Source organism: Platichthys flesus, chromosome 3, assembly GCF_949316205.1.
Source record: "Platichthys flesus chromosome 3, fPlaFle2.1, whole genome shotgun sequence".
Lineage (NCBI taxonomy): Eukaryota > Metazoa > Chordata > Actinopteri > Pleuronectiformes > Pleuronectidae > Platichthys > Platichthys flesus.
This window is the reverse complement of record NC_084947.1, coordinates 18,118,364-18,140,776: the sequence shown is the minus strand read 5'-3', so window position 1 is coordinate 18,140,776 and position 22,413 is coordinate 18,118,364. Positions and strand designations below refer to the sequence as shown.

Genomic DNA, 22,413 nt, shown 5'->3' with positions numbered 1-22,413 from the left:
TACATAAAACGTTCAAGCTTAAATATGTATAAACAAAGCTGCAAATACAGTGAGTAATACTGAGAAAATCACATTGTCAATGAGGTAACAACAATGTTGAGAATATACAGGTGTATTTATGAGAAGACTTACTCTAGAGATGTGTTCTTCCGGAAGGAAGATGGCAGATCTAAGAGCAGGTGAGGAAAAGATACACATTTCAAATAGTTGCACAGTCGAAATCATCAAATCAAAATGTATTTAATAAAAACTATTTCACTTTTTTGGACACCAATACAACAGTAACATGTATTTCGGCATAGTGTTCTGATGTTCTACCTTTTCTTCTCTTCCTGTGACGCTGTCGTCTTCTCTGACTCATAAAGCACGCTGTCACCAAGGAGAGGATGATGGCCACAAACAGGAAGCACACTCCTGCTAACACACCGGCCAACAGGGGCTCAGGGATGATCTCCAAGAAACTGGGGCGCAGAGGGTAAATCTCCATCCCTGTAAATAGACCAGAGTCAATAATGATACTCAATTAGCACCTCACTGCTTTGCGCCTCTGCCAACCAGTCAGGCTGCAGTTTACATGCATGTACTTATAATATAGAGAATTATATCATTATAATATAGAGAATTTAAGGAAACGTTTTTGAGTGTTTAATGTAATTATTAGCATTAGATCAATAGAGTTATGGCAACAAATGTGTTGAAAAAAAATTCCCTCCCAGATTAAATGTTCCTGTTCACAATAATTGGACAGACATGAGGACATGGTGACCCTGACCGTTCACCAAATCGAATCAGTCTATCCTTGAATTCAATAGAGTGCTTGTAACATAATTAAAAAATTCCCTCTTGGTGCTCCTGACAACCGGACAAACAAACATATCTATGTAGAAATATGGCTGAAAACGTGTTTTCTCCAGCCATATCTGTTGCCAGCTAATGTTAAATGTTAAAAAATATCCAATAATAAACAGTATGTATGTCAATATTGATTTTAACTCCACATGCATATTCTGACAGAGCCACTTACCTAAGGTGGATACATTGACAGCCTCACTGGGTTCACTGAGTAATTTGTTGCTGCAAGACATCAGCCTCAAATCATAACTAGAGTCCTGAGGAGAAATAAATATGAGAGGTTTAATTCAACTCCTCAGAATGAAAGTACGGACTAGAGTAGAACATTTTCATTATTAATCATAACGCTACTTTGATATAAAGGTTTCAGCACTAGAGCTGTTTCATTTGCATTCAACCAGGCTTTGAAAGCAGGAAACAGAGAGGTGACACTGATCAATCTTTGGAAAGTACAGATTCAAAGTAAGATGAGATCATATTATTACCCGTATCAGTCCTTGTACAAGTAGTTTGCTCTGATTGGCACTGATGTCGTTGCTGAGGATGACCCAGCGGCCCTGATCCCTACGGACCTGCAGCACATAGCCTGTCAGTGCTGAGGATGGAGCCTCTGGAGGCGACCACTGGAGGAGGACGCCTCGTTCAGTGCAGTTGGCTGACAGGAACGTGGGAGGATCCAGGATTATGCTGACAGTCATAGGAGGTTCTGTGGGCACAGCTGATAAGAAGACTTGACATAAGTTCATGCTGATATAAAAAAACTAAAGATTATCATTCAGAGTAAAGGAAACTGAAGGTGTAACACACGTTCACTTGCACAAACCTTGTGTTCGCACAGAAACAATTTCGCTAAAAGGTCCAGAGCCAAGTTTATTCTGAGGTAGAACACTGAACTGATAGCTGGTGCCAGCAAGTAATCCGGTTACCAGAAGGTAATTCTTGGACGTGGGAACGGGCAAAGAAGCCCATTCGTGTTTCCCCCTGGATGCCTGCTTCACCCTGAAAGAAATTTAAAAACAGACTGAATCAAGACCAAAACTATAAATAACAATGAATAAATAAAAAATACAATAATACAACATAAATATGTATTATATGTCACTGACCACACTGTGAACTTTTGGGTGTATCCTCCATCAAAGCCAGGCACCCAGGATACGTTGGCCTGGTTCATCTCCGTGGTTACAGATACAGAGTACACAAGATGAGGACTGGTGCCTAAGGAACAGAAAAAACATGTTTGTAAGTTTGAACTGTCGACAATGCACATGAATACCTTAGGTTAAGGGTCATTAATCAACAAAAAAGTTGTAGAACTTAGGTCAGACAACTCACCCAGCACCATGACCACAGTGCCTGCACTGACAGTCGCTACGCGGTTAGTGGCCAGGCACTCCCAGCCCCCCTGGTGATCTTTACTGAGGGGCTGCAGCAGGAGGGAGCCATTGGCCAACACACTGAATGGAGATCGAGGGGTTGCTCCAATCTATCAGGACAAAAACACCACAAGTTAAATAATAAATAAATGAGATGTTCTTCTGGAGGACACTAGAGTTGGAAATCTCCCCCTGTACCTTGCTCCAAGTTATGTTTGGAGTGGGGTCTCCATTGGCGTCACAAGGGATGATCAGCTCTCTGCCCACCTCCTGGACATACTCAGCTTGAGGAGGCACTCGAAGCGATGGGGGGTCCTGAAGGAGGGAGGGGGCCTTGTTATATCTGTGCACTGATGGTAAAACGTTTCCTCTCAACCTAAGACAGTGACAAGAAGTCGAGTCTTACCTTTAGAATGACTCGTGTGGGTTCAGACTGGCCCATGGTGCCATAACTGTTATATGCAGTGCAGGCATACATGCCAACAGCATTATCATTGGCTGTTGCTATGAAAACGGAGCCCTCCGAGTTTACCATCCAACCTGGGAACTGGAGGAAAAAAGGAGGAAAAGATACACACAGTGATTCCAAGACATCCATGCATTTCCCCTCTGTGATCGATTTATTTCTACGGCACATGACTCACGTTGTCAAGATTTAAATAGTTTCCATCTTTGGTCCAGTTGACATACAGCACAGGTGGATCAGCCTGGACAGGACAGACAATGAGCCCCTCCATGCCCGCAGGCAAGTATGTTTCCCGGGACATTCGGCCAACACGTGCAGGGTCTAGGGTAACGGAAGAAATGTTAATCACAAGATGTAAATACAAATATTCAATTTAAGGGCATGCTTGGAAATGCTCCCACCTAAGCAACCTCAAACTGCAGGGTTAAACAAAATTGGTGTGTAATAGATTTAACCCTTACGTTTCACTTTCAGATGTGCAGAAGCAGAGGGTGGGGTCAGTATCCCATTAGTTGGGGTACAGGTGTAGTTGCCAGCATCTTCTGGGATGAGATTAGGGATGAGAAGAGTTCCATCCACCAAAATCTTCACTCTGGATTTAAGGGACCTAAAGTCAAAAGAGGAAATATCTATTATTAAAAATATATCATCAGAGCTTTACTTTGGTAGATGTCACCTTAATCTGTATAGCAAGATCCTTGTCTCAGGGTTCCAATGTGCTCATCACCACACGATTTAATAGTCTTATAAATAATCTAATTAGAATTGATTGCATTAGCACCATGCTTTGGAAATACATCTACTTATTCCATTGTGCGTGACACAAGTTTAGAAGCACCAAGTCAAGATCTCCCTTTGAAAACAGCTCTTTGTGTTCCATTGAAGTAAATGAGCATGTGTCTCACTATGTTTTACATCAGACAGAAGAACGATGTGGGAAATATCTTCTGCTCATGACAATGATCTCTTAAACGTAGACTCACTCAATATGGTAAACATTCTGTCCGTGTTTCAACCACTCATAGGTGAGATTGGAAGGGTAAGCATCAGCCTGGCACTGCAGAACTCCATCCTGGGACATGTTGAGAGTGGTGTCCTCTGGGGAGATGATGATGATTGGTGGACCTTTTTGGCCGAGGGAAAAAAAAACAAACACGGATATAAATAGTATTCCTGTCTATAGAGATATAGTCAGTAATGAACGAGATGAGTAGAAATACAATTGTTGAGTCTTGTTTTAAACCATTGCAAGGCAGGTAATAGACTGTAGGTGGCAGTATAGACTGGGTATTCACAATTCTTTTAACTGTAGCGGGATCAGAAAGCCATAAAGCAGACAGAGATGAGAAGAAGGGTTCACCTTTCTGAAATAACCTGTTCCTGGAAAATATGTGTGTTTGATGTTATTTTCAAAAACACAGAAGCTGTGTTTTGTTAACTGAACATCAAAGTACACATTTAAACATGAAATAAACCAGGATTCTCTCTCTCCCTGATGATTGACAGTTCATCACTGACCTTTGACCTGCAGCTGCAAAGAGTGGGTCAGGTTCCCCTCTGAGTTGGACACGTGACATTTGTAAACTCCTGAGATATTTCTTGTGACGGAGGCCAAAGACAAGGTACCATTGAGAACCTAAAAAGGGGAGGATCAAAGAAGAAGAGAAAGGTTAGAGGAGGGTTATGGAGCAGTCATAGAGTACAAAGCAGTTTTCTTTCAAGGAACATCTACAGCTACTGCTGCTACAGGAAATGCTAATTAAAAATAATTTAGTTAAACACAGCAAATGCCATCTGTTAATCCTCCTCACTTTTATTTTTTCATGTTTCTCAATTGGGCTCTCGTCTTTGTGCCAGACAACAGTTGGCCGAGGGTTGCCATGGGCTCCACAGCTGAGAGTCAGTGAATCTCCGAGCAGAACCTCAACAAAAGTTGGCGGTTTCTTGATAAACACAGGTGGAGCTAGAACAGAGAAAGAAAAGACGGAATAGTTATTTTATTTACATGACATTAAAGACAGACATTAACACTAACTTGATTTTGAGCTCTCAATGCATTACAATAGAACCCAACTAAACAGCTAATATGAGCCTGTCACAGAGATATCAATAGGATTTAAAAAAAATTACAAATTGTTTTAAAATTATGTTTACTGTCTTGATTCAACTTATACACATTTGGATGTATCTGCTGTCCTTTTATTTATGTCAAATATATCAAAGTCTTTGTCATAAAGGTTTGATAACGACATTTTAGAAATCATTGCCAATTTTCTTCTAATATATATAAATATTGAGAGTTTTGGAAATTTTTTACTTCCCATTATTGAAATTCACACCATTCAAGCTCTAATCCCCAGTCAACCACATCATTCCCAAATTGGACAATATCTCAATAAATTAAACAATTTCCTGACATTTGGAAAGCAGATTAAGATCAGGTCAGTCTATATCAATATATATGGAAGTTTACACTTTTTTCCAAATGTGGCATTTTCAAGAATCAGAAATCAAAAATGGAATAAACCTGAGGAGCCACCAAACCTCAGCAAATGATATGTCATTGTGAGAGTAGAACACACACCCAACACTGCCATGGTTAGAGTTATCTCCATTTAGACCACCCATGATAAAAAATATATGCAATTGGAGAAAGTTTAGAACAAAATCCCTGTCTATGTGCCAGGTTCAAGTTGGGTGTTGAGATTTATGGGTATATTCTACTCATTTATTGTGATGAAATCCAATACATGCACTGATGTAATGCAACCTGATGCAGCACATGTAGACCTTTCAGTCACTGTAGTTGAATTATATCCTATCCCTACTTTAAACTCTATATAACTCTGTTGTGGCTTGTATGTGTGTGTGTTTGTGTGTGTGTGTCTTTGTGTGTTTGAGAGAGTGAGAATCAGAGCTATTGACATTAATCTTTAGCTCACACAAGCAGCATTTACATTGTCCTGCTCCTGATATTCTTCAAACCAACTTATTCATCATGCAGGCTCTGCACAGACAGAGACAGGAGGATGACATCACACAGAACCTCCTCATACACTGCAATGACATTCAGCGTGCCAGGGCCTACAGAATCACGGCCAACCCCATGCTTTGGCTGTTCTAAAAAAGGGAACAGTGCCAGTGATGAGCAGTGAAAGGAGCAGCTCCTACGTCTCTCCGAAACCCTGCAGTGCTGCACCTGTGATGGAGAGGAAGGTCCATGTGCCATTTCGAAAGTCGTCTGTCTTGCTGTCCAGGAGTAGGATGCGGCATTCGAACCAGCCCTCGTCCTCAAGGGTCAGCCGTTCCACCAGCAGAGAGGCACCCCGGGTCAGAGAGACGCGACCTGTGGGTGGAGGGAGTGAGGGTGAGAGGGCCAAAAGGGGAAAGGGCCAGAGAGAGAGAGAGAGAGAGAGAGAGAGAGAGAGAGAGAGAGAGAGAGAGAGAGAGAGAAAGAGAGAGCGAGAGAGAGAGAGAGTGGGTCAGCACACAGACACACACAGCCAGACAGGCAGAGTCAGCACATGCAGGAAGAGGGCTTACCACGCAGAGGACACAAGCATCCACTGTCACAAAAGGCCACAGTCAAAGTCATGGACCTGAACCTCGCCGACCCCTCCACACAGTGTGAACATCGAATGGAGCTCTAATGCTCCTAGCCAATAAGCAGTCACATAATTCAGATTCATGAAAATAATAGATGTGTCGGACAGAAGATGCAGTTCAGAGGAGGAGACGTCAGTGGCTGTGAGTTGCGGTGAAAGTACGCATGAATCACTCGAGTGATGATCGTAATGATATGCCAGATTACAGCTGAAGATGGTGTCCTGTCATTTCGGGTTTGGGTGGTGGTGGAGCGGAAAGATAGAGTGTGCACGCCAGGAATTCCTGAACGTGGCTTTATTTAATCACCAAAATAGGACAAAAATATGTTCGAGGTCTGTTTCGTTCTTTTTATTTTGGTGATTTCTTCGCTGAGCACTTACATAATGAGATCTGTGCCCTGTTTTTGTTTATCAATGAGAGGTAATTGGGCAGAGATAAGCAATAATTCATGAGACCATCTCAGACCTATCTGCCAATTTGATAATGCCTAAATTACTACTCAAGATGGACCATGTGCGTGACACGTTCATCAGTTTACCAGGCAACATTTCATGTTCATTCACATTGGTTCCACAGGGATTTAAAGAGAGACTCTGTTCTTCTATACGTTGAACAATAATCCTGTGACATAGGTGATCACACACGTTTCCCTATCACACACACCTATATCCCCCCCTCCTCCTGCTCCTCCTCCTCCTCCTCCTCCTCCTCCTCCTCCTCCTCTCTGTACTTCTTACAACTCCTTGTCAGGCTTTGAAACTTGATCTGTTGGTTGCCTGGTGACAACAGCCCGGTACTCATGGTACTGAAGTTACACCCCCCCCCCCCCCATCCTCTCCTTTATTCTGTTTCTCAATGACCCCCCTTCAATCTCAGAGCTTTAAACGACAGGAAGATGTGTGCAGGGGTGGGGGAAACACACACATTGCTCATACCAGGACCTGGCAAAAGCAGTTTGAAAGTAAACAGAGAAATTAGAAGTTTCCGGCATCCAGTCATTCTTCCAGCAAACGAGTTGCAAAGAGTTTAAAAAAAATAAAAAATAAAGCTGCAAATAGAGAAAAAAACTCTTCAGTCAATTGTAAGTTGAGCACAGAACATTGACTTTCCAGAATTTATATTTAGTTTATAACACAAGATAATTCTTGAATGCGCTGCAACCTTAAAGCAACAATATCACCAGAAACACAATATGCTCACTATTCACACGGTTTCCCTCCGGAGGCTGTGACGGGAGCAGAGCCTGGGAGCTAGGCAATTCATACAACTCTCTACATGCCCCTAAGACACGGTGAAACACACACTGAGAGTAAAGACAGACATCAATAGCTAACAATTAACCCTGCATTCCTGACTGGGGCTGTTGCTGTGTGTAATAGTTAGGCTTAATGATTGACTGACCTACAAGACAGAGCAGAGTTTGATGGGCGGTGCTCACTTAGAGTCTCCATAAAACGCAGGCCACTGATTTCAGGTCAACATCTTGCAAAGTAGTGGGTAGGGCTCGGAGAGAGGAAACGTGCAGATGGATGATAACAGGTATGGTGATAACTATGGGCATTTTCCTTTTATCTCGCTGTGAGGGATCCTCCCTGAGGTCTGTTTCCTATGCAACCTTTTCCCATCCTATGCGGAATTCCCTGCCCACTGCAGAGGGAAAACCCTGTCATGTGCAAAATCACACAAACCCTCTTTAACACACCTAATCCTCACGTGGCTAAATATTATGGTACGCTTAAAGTTCACGGTGGCTAATAGCACCTCTTGTAATATTTGTATAATGTGAATAAGGCACAGTGTGTGAAAATCCCACCGACTGACCATGTGGCTCTGGTCTCGTGGGTTTAGAACCATGTGGGTGTGCGCACATGTTGATTTTCAAAATTGTGCCCTGCCCCCTGGGTCTCAATGAGGGCGATTCGGTTTTTCGCTGTCAAAACACTTAACCCTTTCCCGAAGCCTGCCTCTTGTCCATCACTACAAAGAGACGGCAGCCCCCACTATTCTCATTCTCCGAGGTAACCATAGTGATGCGAACGAGAAAAGCCCGGGCTATAGGTTTAGGTTTGAATCCAGTTGCTGTAGAGAGCCGGAGCGGTCAAACATGGGCAGGGGCGGGTCGATTCCAAGGGGGAGGGGTGGGTTTCTTCCGTCACATATTTGAAAAATTCGAAGAAGGGGAAAAACACGTTTGTGTTTAAAAAACAGCCTCAGTGTCGTATCCACAGCACATGAGGCAGCAAAGGGAGAGAGAAATGAATGAGAGGCAGGGAAAGAGGGGACTTTGTTTTCTTTTCAGCCTGCGGACGGACAAAAGGCCGACGCTGGGTGACAAATGTTGCTTTATTTAAATTTGAATGTCGCATCCCTGGCCTGGAAATGGCCTCAAATACAGCACTAGGCAGGTGCTCTGCCCTGAAATATTGTTCACTAAAAAGGTTGTTTTCCCTTCCCTGATGCCCTGATGCACATATACAATGAAGATATGCTGGAGAATTGAGCACGAGTTGATAAATGATCAACAACATCAGTAAAAACCTGTTTCTCAGACCAAGAGGAACTGCATGAGAGGTTACTGCGAGGTTACTTGTATTGTGTGCATCGATAATCCACTGACAACAAATGAGAGGTTGACCTTTCTGACCTCGGTGCCTCGTAACTCCCCACCAGACGCATTCATCACTCCCCTTGGTGCTACATTAGCACAATGTCCACGAGCCCTCCTCTAGAGACAAACATTATTAGTTTCTAAGGCGAATAGAGGATGGCTGAAACAATGGCCGCGGCTCCTTTCCTCGCCTTACTCCTCCTACCAGGTTTTTTCTCCAGGAGCTATCACATGACAGCTCCAGTCTACCTTAAAACGAGCCCCTTGTTTCCGACGGGTCAAGCTGGTGCAGCCAAGGGTAGAAAATGGAAACGCTAATCCATCAGAGCTGTATGAACCCTCTTCATTTTAGTGAGAGTCAGGTTCTGGCCCAGAGGGTGGCAGGTTAGAAAATAACTCAGCTTTAGGCCAGGAGCTGGTCTCGTCTCACGCTTTCTGAATCCTCAATGCTTTTTTTTTTTTTACAGACAAGATTGATGTGACTTCTCTGCAATTGAAACTGCTGCAAGTGAAACCACTGCAATGCAACCGAGCTGAGGACACCACATCACATACATTTTATTCACATATATAGTGGTTGTTCATTTTGATTTACAATGTCATTTTTTTTATCTTGTAGTACACTATGTGGTGTATTTGTAGTTACTTGTGATGCTACTAAAGCTGCAGCACACGGCTTTTGTCCTTACAGTCAACATGTGATTTTTGCACGCAGGCTTCCCACTGGTAAATACTGACACAGTAATACATGAGGTAAAGGGAATTGCATGTGATACAATAGCAGGGGAAACAGCAGAGGAAGAAAGATTATTCTGTTTGGAGAAGCATCAGCACTGCTTTTCTTTGTCCATCATTATGTGCATAAGAGAGCCAGGCAGCGGTGCATTGTGGGATGTGTTTTGATTTGAATACAATCATAAGTCTGGGACCGGCCCCCTTCCTCTGACAGCTCACCCCTCCCACTCCCCCATATTTCTCTCTTCAATCCTCCTGTCTCCCTAATCAGTCTAACCCTCTTATGAATAGCTCTTTGTCGTGAGATAGATTACAGTTAACTCTGTCCCTCTCGCTCTGTCCGGCACAACCCCTGCAGCAGCAAACACACACATCTCACGTGCCAGATTTCACGACAGCAGCAACTTAAGTCACTGCAGAACTTAGCCCTTATACGTGCTCACAATCGCAAATCAAAAGTGTTAATTTTAATATTCTTTAAATCTGTGAAGTGAGGTTACACAAGAGCTGTTCTTAGACTAGCACTGAACTCTGGACATTTTGCAGAGGGGCTGTATGTGAGAACACAAATAAGTCTGATGCTCCCAACATTTTACGGATACTTTCCTGCCAGCCCTCTAGAATGCAGCCGGAAAATGTCGAGAAAAATTGCAGCAAATGAGTGGATGTGTGACAGACACTAGAGGACAAAAACAATATAAATAAAATATTTAGGATGGACAAGATGTCCCATATGTGTAGAAGACATTATAGATGTCAACTTGGAAAGCTACTGAGATTCGAGAGCTTTTGGTGATACAGGACGACGCCTGTGTTGATGAGCTGTAAGCAAAAGCATATGATTTCCACAGCAGAAATTATACTTCATGTCCTGCCTCTTGCCAGGCGCCCACCCGTGCTGTTGTTCCCAACAACAGGAGCATTCAGGTTGACTTGGACAATCTCCGGCTATTTTCCTTAAAATAAGCTCAAGAAAATAAGTGATATACAGCGATACAAATCACTGTATGAGGTGTTTTCAAGTGCAGAGCTCTGGCTTTGTTTTCTTGTGAAAACACTGATGCTATTAACTGTCAGTTGCCTGAGGGTTTCATTGATTGAACGGACCATTAGGAAGAAATGTGCCCGTAGAAAAGTTGCTGGAAATTAATCATACTTTTTCTAAACTCTTCACTCACAGAAACTAATCTTAAAACAGTGGATTACTTCAGCTACTGTTCACACAGACCACACAAGGACTACACCTCCACAGCAGAGCAGAATTTAATATGAGAGACTGACTCATGCTCTTTAAATGAAATCTGGCCAGCGACACACCTACGGCATGAGGTAACAGGGGCCTTTGTAAAAACTTGCTGGCTAACATGAAATTCCCAAGCTGCAGCCAGCTATTCTTCTTTCATTGGCTCATTGTTTGCTGCTGCACATCACTCTGGTCTAGTTGGAGCAGAAAAACTGGTTGGAGATCATAAAGTGAGTTTCACCTTACAGCCACTGGAGTCACCAAATAGACTCATGTTTGCCAAAGCGTAGCTGTTAATTCCACTTTAAGCTCCCGAAAGGAAGTTCGTGTGCAGTGGGAGATTTAAGTCGGTGTGTGTGAGTGTGTACGTGACTTGTTCATGTGAGAGACGAATGCAGCCCTTAACTTCTCCACTGTTCAGAGGTCACACTGCGAGAGCGATGGAGGCCTGCTGAGATCTAGGGGTTTTGCCCATTGTCAGTCTAACCTCAGGTCGGAGTCCCCTTCTCATAGTCTCTGCTGATTTACTTCATTCCACAGGAGACATTTGATCTAGCTCTGCAGCAGTAAACCATCCTGACACCGCTAGACTTCAACATATTGTCTCAACAAATACACCTCAAACAGACTATAATAGTGTGTCAGTCAGAAATTATTCGTGTGTTTCCCCTTTGTTGTGAGTTGACTGATGTTCGGGCCTGCAGGGCATGCTGGATGTGGGAGCTGAGAGGAAGAGGGATGAGGGGCACTAATACCTTCCTGACCTTACCTTCACTTCACGGAAACAAGAGAAAGCTTTCTGAGAGCGAGACATGCTGGTGTCTAACAGGTTCAACAGAAGGACGCTGCTCTGTGGTCCTGACACTCCTCAAAAACAAAACACAATCTCCGGTACACCTGATATCATATCAAAAAATAATTTGTTTAATGGACTGAAATAGTCATCTGAGATATCGCCTGTGTCTTTTCTTTCATGTCAGCTTCTAAAAGTAGCAGACAGCATCAGTGTGTCTGAGACAAAGCAGCAGACCAATTGCAGATTGCATTTTGGAAGGCTTTTTATAGTTTTATTTTAATCTACCTAAATGGGAATCCACAAAAGGAAGAGCAGGACAGACTCTGAATTAAATATTACATATTCATGTCCGACACCCTACTCAGCTTTATTGGAAGCAGCTATCATGCTGTAAATCCACCACAACGTTGAACCCTACAAGCCGCTGCAAATACCCAAAATAAATTTTCTTTTAAATGTTTCTTGATCTTAAACTTTGAAATGTGAACTCATCTCTGCTCTCTTGTTCCGTTTTTAGACAAGCCAAGACAAATCTCTGAAAATGGCTGCCTACTAGATTGTGATGTGGGTTAAATCTGAAATCCCCCAACCTTTTAATTTGAGGGTAGAATACATTAGACCCACAGCGCTGACACGCTTCACATGCTGCCATCTGCCTCCAGTGGGAGGGGAGATATGAGGATCTGAGGCAGACAGGGGTAAAGCCCACACCAGACAAGTACACATAAGGGAAATGGATATGGAAAAAGGTGGGGACATCCCGAGCAATCTTCTACTCTGCTACATCCCTGCAATGTTGTTTACTTCATTACAACTGCCCATGCATCAGATGACTGCCCCGAAACAATGACAGGGTTAATGGCCTACAAGGATTTAACATGCCGAACACATGTAGCCCAACTGTGGAGGCAGTCTGTTTGTGGTTCAGCCCCTGTAATCCTTAAATGTGGTTCCTGAGTTTTCGTGACACTGCAATCATGTTTCGGGAATAAATATCTTTCGTTCTCTGTGGGATCTCCAGTTAAAAAAAGTTCTAATGCGACAAATGTAGGGGGTGTGGTTTACTGATGGTTCCCTGTATATTTCAGTGACCTAGTCGGGACAGTATGGGATTTTGGGTGTCCCAGTAGCCAGTAGGCCCTGTTAGCTTTGGCAAAGCAAGGCAGGGTTGGGATACCCCTCTTTGTCTTTTGTCCTCTGGTAGACAATGACAGGATTATAGGGCTCCAGCAAGAAAACTCCCATTATTCCCAATGCTTCATCCATCCTCCTTCCAGCACAACAATCTCCTCTTACTGGGTCACCCCTCAGCATACTAATAAAACACTGTCATCAGACCCCCAGGCCCCCACCTAGACTCCTAATCCCCCCACGCACAGCGTTACTGGTACCCCACTTCTTCTCGCTCAGCTACCCCACCCCCTTTTCACTGCCTCCATTAAAGCGGATGCATTCTTGCTATAGCCCTTCTCCCCGCAGCACTAGAAACAGTGCAAATGCAGTCTAGAAGCAAACAGACTGAAAACAGGAATTGGGGGGTTTGGAGGGATAACTTACTGTTTCATTCAAACCTCCCTGTGCCAAGTCTTCACCAATACAATGTATGTATCCTCCTCATATCTATCTTAGCCCACACAAGACAGATGCTTGTAACCCAAAGAGAAAGAGAATTGCTGCCACATGTACTCACCCAGTAATCAAAATCTACTGAACTATAATTACATAAATCGGTCAATTGGCAGTGAGTCTTTGGAATGCATTCAGAAACGCGCTGGTATGATACTAGTATTTCAAAGCCTACATTTGGGCTTATGTGCCATCAGACTGCTTAAGCAATCCAAAAAAGGATTCAGCCCAAAAAAAGGTCCAACAGGTTTTCTGCCATACTAATACTACTCAGTCCACACTAGCATTTTGGCTCTGTATCAGTTTTAATCCCATCCATACTAACACGCCTGAAAACACATGACCACTAACCTACACAGGGCATTAGCAAGCCGGTGTTAACAGGAATTGCTCTCATAGTAGCTCGTCTCCTGTGGATCATTGTAAAACACAGACTTTCACTGCACAACAGCTGTTAGAAAAGACAACAGAGTCAACAAACAAACAAACACTTTGTAATTGATTAACCATGTTGCTTTCTACACTGTCAGCCGAGGCAAATGCTGGTTGTTGTCTTCTGGAAGGGGCTCATGTTTCAAGAGCCTGACAAATTGCCAGTTATGTCATGACTGAAAAGACCCGATCAGCAAGCGGATGTGAGTGTCTACGTCATTGATTCAAAACGTCTCGGTTTATGCCCGTCCAGACTAAAACGCTTTCAAAGTAAAATGGGGCCAGCAGCGTTTCCAAACTTCTCAGTTTTAGCTACTGTAAAATTCTGTGCATCTGTAACAGCATTTTCCAATGAGTAGTATGGATGTGGCCTTAAAGGGAATGCACTTCTAGTCAACTAAAATCTGTTTTTTCTTTAAACAGATGTGTTATTGAAAACATCTGTACAATGCTTACCCTTATAGTTAGGATGAACACGAGGCGCATACACTCCAAATTTGATGAGGACGGGAACGCTGTAACCAAGACGCACCCACTCCACCACATGTAGAGGGAAGAGGTTTGGGCTGGTGTCTTCTTTGGATGTTGGAGTGAGATTGCAGGCCAGCTCTGCAGACCCCCCCACTCTGGCACGAACCAACGATGACACACCTTGAGACACACCTGTGTAGACAACAGCATAACAGCAAGATAAAGGTTGAGAGACTTTTTAAAAAGAGTTACGGCGGCAAGAGAAACCTCTCTGGAATTTTGGGGTTATTGATTCCTGTGAAAATGTTTCTACTTGCTGGGAATATAGTCACTTTGGGATGAGAGGATGGAGCTTGACCACAAAGGCAGCGGGAGATCAACGGAGAAATGTTGGTGGGAAACTAACTAAGAAGCAGCAGTGGATCTTTGACTGCTTTGTTGAACTGGAAAAGCCTTAAAACCACGAAGACTAGGACTTCCACAGAGAGTTGCCTGTTGAACGCTGGGCCATCAGTCGGCGTGTAAAACAATCATTTGCCATTTGGTGACAAGAACATGGAGCTGCAAAGCCTGCAAACACACGGGAATCCCATTAGGGACACCTGGAGCAGCTTCCCCTCTCCTTCGCTGCCATGTGCTCACGTTGGTGTGAGCACAACTGGGTGCCAGTGTTTGCTCTGCTACTCATCTGGCCTGGTGATTACTTTAATCTCAGATGGGGGGAGGGGGGGGCTGATACTCTGATGCAGGACAGCAGGATGCTCAGTGCTCTCTCCGGCCGACCTCCCAACACCCCCTGGGGTCCACACATGGTCTGCGGACCAGCACAATCAATCCCCCCCCCCCTCCCACCACTCCCCCTCACAAACACATGCATGCATACACATGACGCGTGCCTGGGGTTGGGGGTAGCATAAATCCTGGATTGATCTAAATCCACACCCAGATATTATTTAAGTTGTATTTTGGCCCCATTCTCCGCTGCCCACTCATGTGCTGAAACCCCTCCTCTTTACTTTCACCAATGTAAGGCAATGGGAGCTGTGCCAAATTCATTATGACTGTACATAGGCAGCTGAACAGCGACATATGCCAAGTGCTTTGCGATGCTTTACCATAACAAGTGACATTGGTCTTACTGGTGTTAGTACACACTGAGCTTCTGGTTAAGAAATGCAAACAAATAGCAGACAAATGAAGAATACCAAGAAATAGAAAGTTGTTAACTTCTAGTCAAAAAAATTGTGACTTCACTGAACAAGTTTTTACTTTTCAATTTAATTTCATGCAGTAAGCGAAGCAGCAAAGTTGATAAAAATTAGGTACATGTGCAAAAATGGAATTTAATTTAAATTAATTAAATAAATAATGCAACATATTGTAGTGAGTGTTTTGAGTAAGTCTAGATATATTTATATAAACAGTTACATATTATCAAGTGACACCATCATGATGTAAATGTGATCATCCAAAGCAAATTTTCTGAGTAGTACAATGTGTATGTGTTTTGCGATGATTTGTAAATTACTTTTTTGTTTTATTGTCCGCGTCATAATATAATGATAACTCCAGGTTGACATTCTTTTTCTAATAATATGAAAGCATTTTGTGACTTGACATTTTCCTGAAAAGTCACAAGACTAAGATGAGTAGCACCAAGAGCTTTGATGTAATGAGCTGTATTACAGAGAAATGCCTAATACAGTTTCAAATGGAGAGATGACTTGTGGAAATGAATTGTAAATCTATGCGATGGATCCATATTTGCATTAGCATACTTACTTAGCAGACAGATGGCTACTGCAGTGGTGACAAGCCACCGTCTCTCCAGTCCCATGGCCGTCCGTCACACTTCTTCACACATCTCCAAACCTGAAAGAGACGACCACACATCCCGTTTACTCTTCAGCCCAATACTCCTGTGCCATTCACAGATCCACCACTGCTGCACCAGGACATCCCTCACATCCCCACTCAGACAAATGTAATCCCGCAAGTTAACATCAACTCATAATCGAACAACTACACTACATTCCAGATGCTTCTTGGTTAATAAATAACTGTATTCTTTGAATACAGTTAATCCTCTGGAAAATTGCATGTCTGAGCTGTGGATGGATTAAGGCAAATAGGCTATTGCAACATGTGCTGCACATAGACAGTAGGGCACGAGATTGCAGAGAGGGTGCATCCTGTGGAAGTTTGCTTGTGCTTGTGTGTGTGTGTGCATGGGTGAGTTTGGACTGTGTGCGCGTGTGTGTTTGTGCATGGGTCCACACAGAGCGCCTATATGAGGTTCCAAGTGTATGTACAGATTAACCTGGTGCTTCTGATTGGTCCAGCTCATCCAGAAGGTCTCGTCACACGTTAAATAGGCTAACAGCCATTGACAGGGGACACGAGCAGCATTCACAGGTGTGTTATCATGACACCTGATTTTATCTTATTCAAGTGCTTAAATAACTAACTTAAGTGGCATAAGTAGACGCCATAAGATAAATTACTCAAATGAGACTAAAGTCAAAACATGGCCGTACATTTCAAGTGGCCAACAGCAGCATGTGGTTCACATGACTACGCCACTAAATACACAAAGAGCTCATGCGAGCGCAGCAGCAAGACCCACTGCTTCTCATGTACTAATGAGCCCCACAAACAGAAGACCACTTACCTAAATTGTGGACCTACTTCACAGACCGACCAGTAAGAACAGCTGTGGCAACCCGTAAGGCCCTCCACCTCAAATTGGATTAAAGGCACAAGTTTAAGTTTTTGCCCTTCAGACATAATAGAGTCACTCCATTCAGTGCCTGTAATACCAGCTTATTACTTTAAGATCATTTAGGTAATATAGGAGGGAGGCTATTCTTGGAAAACAGGTAGGTGTTGGTTTTAAGAGCTGATATAAGAACAGATGTGCTGCAGCAGCACAGGGATCAGTGAAATGTGTTTAGTCTCTGTGAGGAAATGTTTGTACTGGAGTAAACTCAGAATCCAGAATAGAGCAGGAGAAAAGATGCGCTTAATTCCTCTCACTTGACCAACACAGGGTGGGGACTGTTACTGTTGGGGCTGGCCGTTAAGGACAGTAATAACTTTAGTTTGGAACCTTTCCAGAACAAACAGAAAGATGAAACTAATGTTAAACAGTCACTGACGAAGAGTGGGACAAAAACACATTAGATGGGGGTAAAGCTGATGGAGAGGGAAGGGCCGAGGCACACAGAAAATGAAAGTGCAATGTTTATAATGAGGAGAGGATTACTGCACTGAGCAAACATTAATTGCTTAGTTTGAGTGAAGGAATAAACAGAACTCTTATAATGGCATCAGGAAATGAAGCAATACATCTTTCCAGTATGATCATTAGTGTGACACCTCACTGCGTCATCTTCGCTGTCGTCTTCACAGTCATTTTAATGACATGTCAGAAATATATCTATATAGATTGTAGCCCATATCTCGACCTGAAGTAACTTTTGACAACCACGGAACATAACAAACCTTGCCTTTGCTCCTGCCTGCGCTTCTGTGCTTCCACACCAGAAATGACTTGTGGGAACAGACAGACAGAGCAGCGCCCACACTGAGCCGGCATATTACAGAGGAAGCCTGGAGGGGGCTTTGTCTGCAGGTGCGGGAGTAGACAGAAGACAACCAGGTTATTTCCTCAGGCAGCCAAGCAAAGCAAGGGGCCATTTAATTGATATGTGCACAGAGACGGCCTAAAAACAAAAGTCCAGGTGTTTAAGATGTAACTGAACAGTCAAAGAAGAGTCAAAAGCAGCATCTTTGACTTGTCAACGATTTATGGGACTGCAAATCAAACATTATCACTTACTGAACTGTAAGCAATTATGATCTACATCTCATAATTAACTTACAAAGAAAGAATAAAGTGGATTACAGCTCCCATTTAACAGTGAGGGCATGCACCATACATACTGGTGCATGTGAGAGGTGTGAGGGGTTTACTCCGACACGCTAATCTTCTCACAAGGGTAACTGAGGGAAAGTGGACATAATTAGAGCAGCGGTTTGCAAGTCACACAGCAGTAGAGGGAGTCGATCACATTACAGAATAAGTTGTAGAACGTCCGTCCTTCACTTGAGACAAAGATGTGCAAATAGACACAACTTTGATGAGTATGAGATTACCGGGATATGATTTTCAAAAGTTAAATGTGACAACACAAAAACAACACAGAGGGCCGACTAAAAAACCCAAACATGCAGCCGAATGGCACCTTCATATCATTAGGGAGGTGATCACTGTTATCTAAGCAGTAAGTCCCTGCCTCAGCACACGACATTTGGCTCTGTGAGGTGTGCAGCAGACGTTGCTGACTGGGGCGATGTTACACTGGATTTCATTGACACAAATTGCTTTGGATCTAGTCATGGCTTTGCCTTCTGGAGGGAACATTTGTAACACCCAGACTAATCCTGCCCTGCTGCTTTGAGTGTTAATAGTGTAATTTAATTAGAGATCAAATTGGTGAGACAAATCAAGGACACTGTCATCCGGATGCGCAGTGATCAATCACTGGCAAAAACCAGTCACTAAAACACTTCCGATTTATTCTGCCCACTGGAATTCCACAAGATCAGCTGGTGGGGATAGATTGGTCAAACTAGCATGTTGGGTTTTCCACATCTTACGGAGGACACAACCCATAGCCGACAAAGACAACTTGGTTCTCAAGCCAGATTAAATAAAATGATGTTTCATACAACCTGACATTTCAGAATTTCCAACTTGACTTCCAAATTGAAAAGACCTTAAAATATTTTTGCAATACAGGGGTCTCCAGAATCATACCCTAAATAGATGAACTTGTCTTGCCATTGAATTAAATTTGTTCACCCCCATTTCAGGCATTAAATCCAAGTATAAAGCTGAATCCAAGCTGTCAGCTGCAGCAGCTGGTCAGCCTGATCTCCCCATCTCCTCTGTATCACATTGGAATAAGCAGGTCAGGAGGCATGTACATTGAATAATGCAAAACTTAAAACTCACTTTATAATTGTTTGCACAATGCAGGAGTCTTGTTTTTCAACTATCTTCTCAACTTGATACGTGACAAATAAATTGTCAGTTTCCCCTTTTAATCTAATTTCTTCTCTGAAACACAGAAAACTTATCACAGAAAGTAAACTATTGACCTGAGTGTGTGAGTTTCTGTGAAAGTGTGTGTGATCCCTTCAGTATCTAAGGAGAGCCACCGGTGATGCTGGTGACAGATACAAGTCCGATAAGCAGTAGCATTACTCTCTTAATAATCCCTGTTAATCCTGACACAGGCCGTAGCGTTGGTGCGAACTAGCCTGAGGCAGGAAGTACAAGTGTTTCCCCAGCATAAAATTTCAAAGAGGTGCACAGAGTAACACAACCAAACCACAACTTAGACAAAGGGTCTACATAAATGGTACACGGTGAATCACAACCATTAGCAAAGGAATAGATTGAAAACCACCAATTCAAACATGACTGGTTAAACCAGCCTTTACAGCACAGGGATCAATTCATGGATTTTTCTCCCTGGCACGGCAACCTAATTTAGAAACTGCATTGACTTTAGACGAAAGTAAAGGAAATGAGCTGGGCACACACTGGGCACGGGAGCGGAGCAGTCTCGTGAGGGGAAAAGCCGGCTGTATATGGATTAACACACTGATCATTGGTAACCCAACACATGGCGCTACAGGGAATAACGATATTGACTCCTGGCCAGTGGTTGAATGTTTACTCACACTGAGCAGACTGGAAGCAAGCGAATGCTGCTGCAAATGAGTGAATCACCAACATGCTTAAAGCAACAGTGGAGTGATTTCATGTTTTTTTTCTCTCCTGTGATGATTTAATGTAGCCCAGACGTCTCAGGGGAGCAGGAGATGACTTGAGTCTGGTGAAAGCTAAACAGCCCTCATGTTACTCCTGAGGCTTCCCTGCCCCCAACTCTCAGGAACAGGTCAGTCCCATAAAGCTAATTTCAAGGCAAGTCACCGAGAGGACCTTAAGGTCAAAAGTTACAGGTAACAACCTCTAAAGCTTAACCCCAGTGTTGAAGCCTGGCACTGGCTTCTTTCTGTAACAGTCAATGAGACACGAGCTTAAATGACCACAACAGACTCTTTAAACTACTAAAGCTAAACATGTTCAGACGTTCTTATTTCTTTATTCAGGACAGCTGTTACTGAGCAGATGTGAGGGACGCTTTCAGACAGGACTCCACTGATGAGACATGTGTTTATTCCTTAGGATCCCAAACTACAGACTACGTTTTAAGATGTTACAACAAAGAAATCTGGAGTAACCACTTTCAACTCATGAATAATTACCTTCCCAATGCAATCAATTTCCTGCAGCATGACAGCGTGCCTACAGGGCCCGGTTGGCTGCATGGTGTTTTGAACAGCGCAACACGATAATGAAATGTCAAGGCCTGATGTAGTGTTGATATATGCTGGATATAACTGTGTGGCACGACACCGGAGCTAAGCTCTTACAGAAAAGACATGGAGAGGATTCTGCCAGAAAAATACAAACCAAATAAATGAATCACAATCTATTACAAAAACAGATTTAGGAGTTTGTGTTTGCAAGGAGCAGAATGGAAGTAGATATTTGACTCTTGTGTACCTTCATGACAATATAAAAAGATGTTGTCAAATGCATCTATAAACTACCTACAAGCTGATGAGGAATGGAGGAAGCTTATGAGCTGTGTCCATGTCCACATACAGCCAGATGATCCAACACAAGGGATTACAGGCATCATGATGTGTGGTGTGTGCCTCTGTGCTCCTCGTGTCCAGCCAATCAGAGTCACAAAGCCCAGCAAAAACAAGGAGAGACGCTTGAAACCAGTAAACAGCAGAAGAAGAGGGCGGCTCTCCTTTGCACAAAAACACCCCAAATGAGGCTGAGACCAGCACATCGCAGCGTGCGGAGCAGCAGGCGAATAAACAAACAAGTCTGTGGTGCACATGCAACAGACTCACGCCATAAGCTACACGCTGTTCCAGTGAGCAGTGACACCACCCACCAGCAGAGCTCCTGTAAAACAAAACAGGTGCATCTTTTGTCTGACAATGAGTCAGATACATGCAGAGAGAGAGAGAGAGAGAGAGAGAGAGAGAGAGAGAGAGAGAGAGAGAGAGAGAGAGACCTTAATAAAAATATTACAAACACACACTTTCGACTGACTATTGTTCTTCTGACTGTTTTAATCCAGGGAACAGAGTTCAGGTTTGGGCCATTCCAGCGTGTTAAACCTATTCACTGTGGTTTAACGCGAGAGAGAGAGAGAGAGAGAGAGAGAGAGAGAGAGAGAGAGAGAGAGAGAGAGAGAGAGAGAGAGAGAGAGAGAGAACCCACACTCACTAGGGCGAGATTACAAATGGCACATGTGATACACAAAACGTAAACAAAGGCAAAATGCGTCATAGTGGTACTACAGTGTATTTTTAATGAGGACAGACTGATGTCACAGCAATAGTGCGAGTACATGATGATAAAAGGCCGAATCACACAGGATCACTATCACAAGAGAAATGTGCGCGCAGCGTATAACTGATCTATAATCAATATCTATCTATATGCATGACAATAAGATGGTTTGTGTGTTTAGTTGAACGCACTGGGGAAGATGCTCTGGCAGCTTCTTACCTTACTTGAGGCACTTTTCACTCGCAGCTGAAAGTGCAACCTCTCAATCCATCGGTGCTGCAGAACACATGTAGTTCGATCAAAGCAGACGACTTTTTAACTCAATGTGAGGAGAGGAGGCGGTTCTGCGTGAGGAGCAGGTTGGTCACATCTTCGTGCTCCGTCCGTGAGCGGAGGAAAAGAGGAGAATCCAAAGTGAGTCCTCAGGGTCCACGGTTAAACGACGGCGTGGGGGAGACTTCAGTAAAATCCATGAAGCCAGGACCCCTTCACCATTTAAAGACCAGTTCAACTTTCCTCTGCGTTAGTACTCCTCTTTGTCCAAACTCTTTCAAAGTACCTTCAGTCGCAGGAGAGAGTTCTCTGTTGACTTCGTGGATGAGTGTAAAGCTGCGTGTGGGTCAGAACATCTCTCATGTAACAGCAGCAGGTTTGACCACAGGGCTGCACGTTTAGTTAGTGCCCTGCTCTTCATACTGTGTGTCCCTCCTCCTCCTCCTCATCCACCCCTCCTACGAACTACTACTACA

The 22,413-nt window shown here is 43.4% G+C and overlaps 1 protein-coding gene across 2 annotated transcripts in view; it reads right to left on the bottom strand.

Annotated features, from left to right (window-relative positions):
- Positions 1 to 22,338, bottom strand: part of igsf9b (immunoglobulin superfamily, member 9b) — a 28,607-nt gene extending 6,269 nt beyond the window's left edge. For both annotated transcript variants that reach the window (XM_062382859.1, XM_062382868.1), the window contains exons 1-18: positions 21,884 to 22,338; positions 15,994 to 16,083; positions 14,197 to 14,403; positions 5,894 to 6,040; positions 4,506 to 4,657; positions 4,213 to 4,330; positions 3,678 to 3,819; positions 3,156 to 3,301; positions 2,873 to 3,015; positions 2,635 to 2,775; positions 2,427 to 2,543; positions 2,188 to 2,338; positions 1,959 to 2,070; positions 1,676 to 1,851; positions 1,338 to 1,570; positions 1,025 to 1,109; positions 319 to 489; positions 133 to 169 (exon numbers count right to left, since the gene is read on the bottom strand). In XM_062382859.1, coding sequence (XP_062238843.1) covers positions 133 to 169; positions 319 to 489; positions 1,025 to 1,109; positions 1,338 to 1,570; positions 1,676 to 1,851; positions 1,959 to 2,070; positions 2,188 to 2,338; positions 2,427 to 2,543; positions 2,635 to 2,775; positions 2,873 to 3,015; positions 3,156 to 3,301; positions 3,678 to 3,819; positions 4,213 to 4,330; positions 4,506 to 4,657; positions 5,894 to 6,040; positions 14,197 to 14,403; positions 15,994 to 16,048 — 2,333 coding nt within the window. In that variant the 5' untranslated portion in view covers positions 16,049 to 16,083; positions 21,884 to 22,338. The remainder of the gene's footprint in view (positions 1 to 132; positions 170 to 318; positions 490 to 1,024; positions 1,110 to 1,337; positions 1,571 to 1,675; positions 1,852 to 1,958; positions 2,071 to 2,187; positions 2,339 to 2,426; positions 2,544 to 2,634; positions 2,776 to 2,872; positions 3,016 to 3,155; positions 3,302 to 3,677; positions 3,820 to 4,212; positions 4,331 to 4,505; positions 4,658 to 5,893; positions 6,041 to 14,196; positions 14,404 to 15,993; positions 16,084 to 21,883) is intronic.
- Between the last annotated feature and the right edge of the window lie 75 nt (positions 22,339 to 22,413).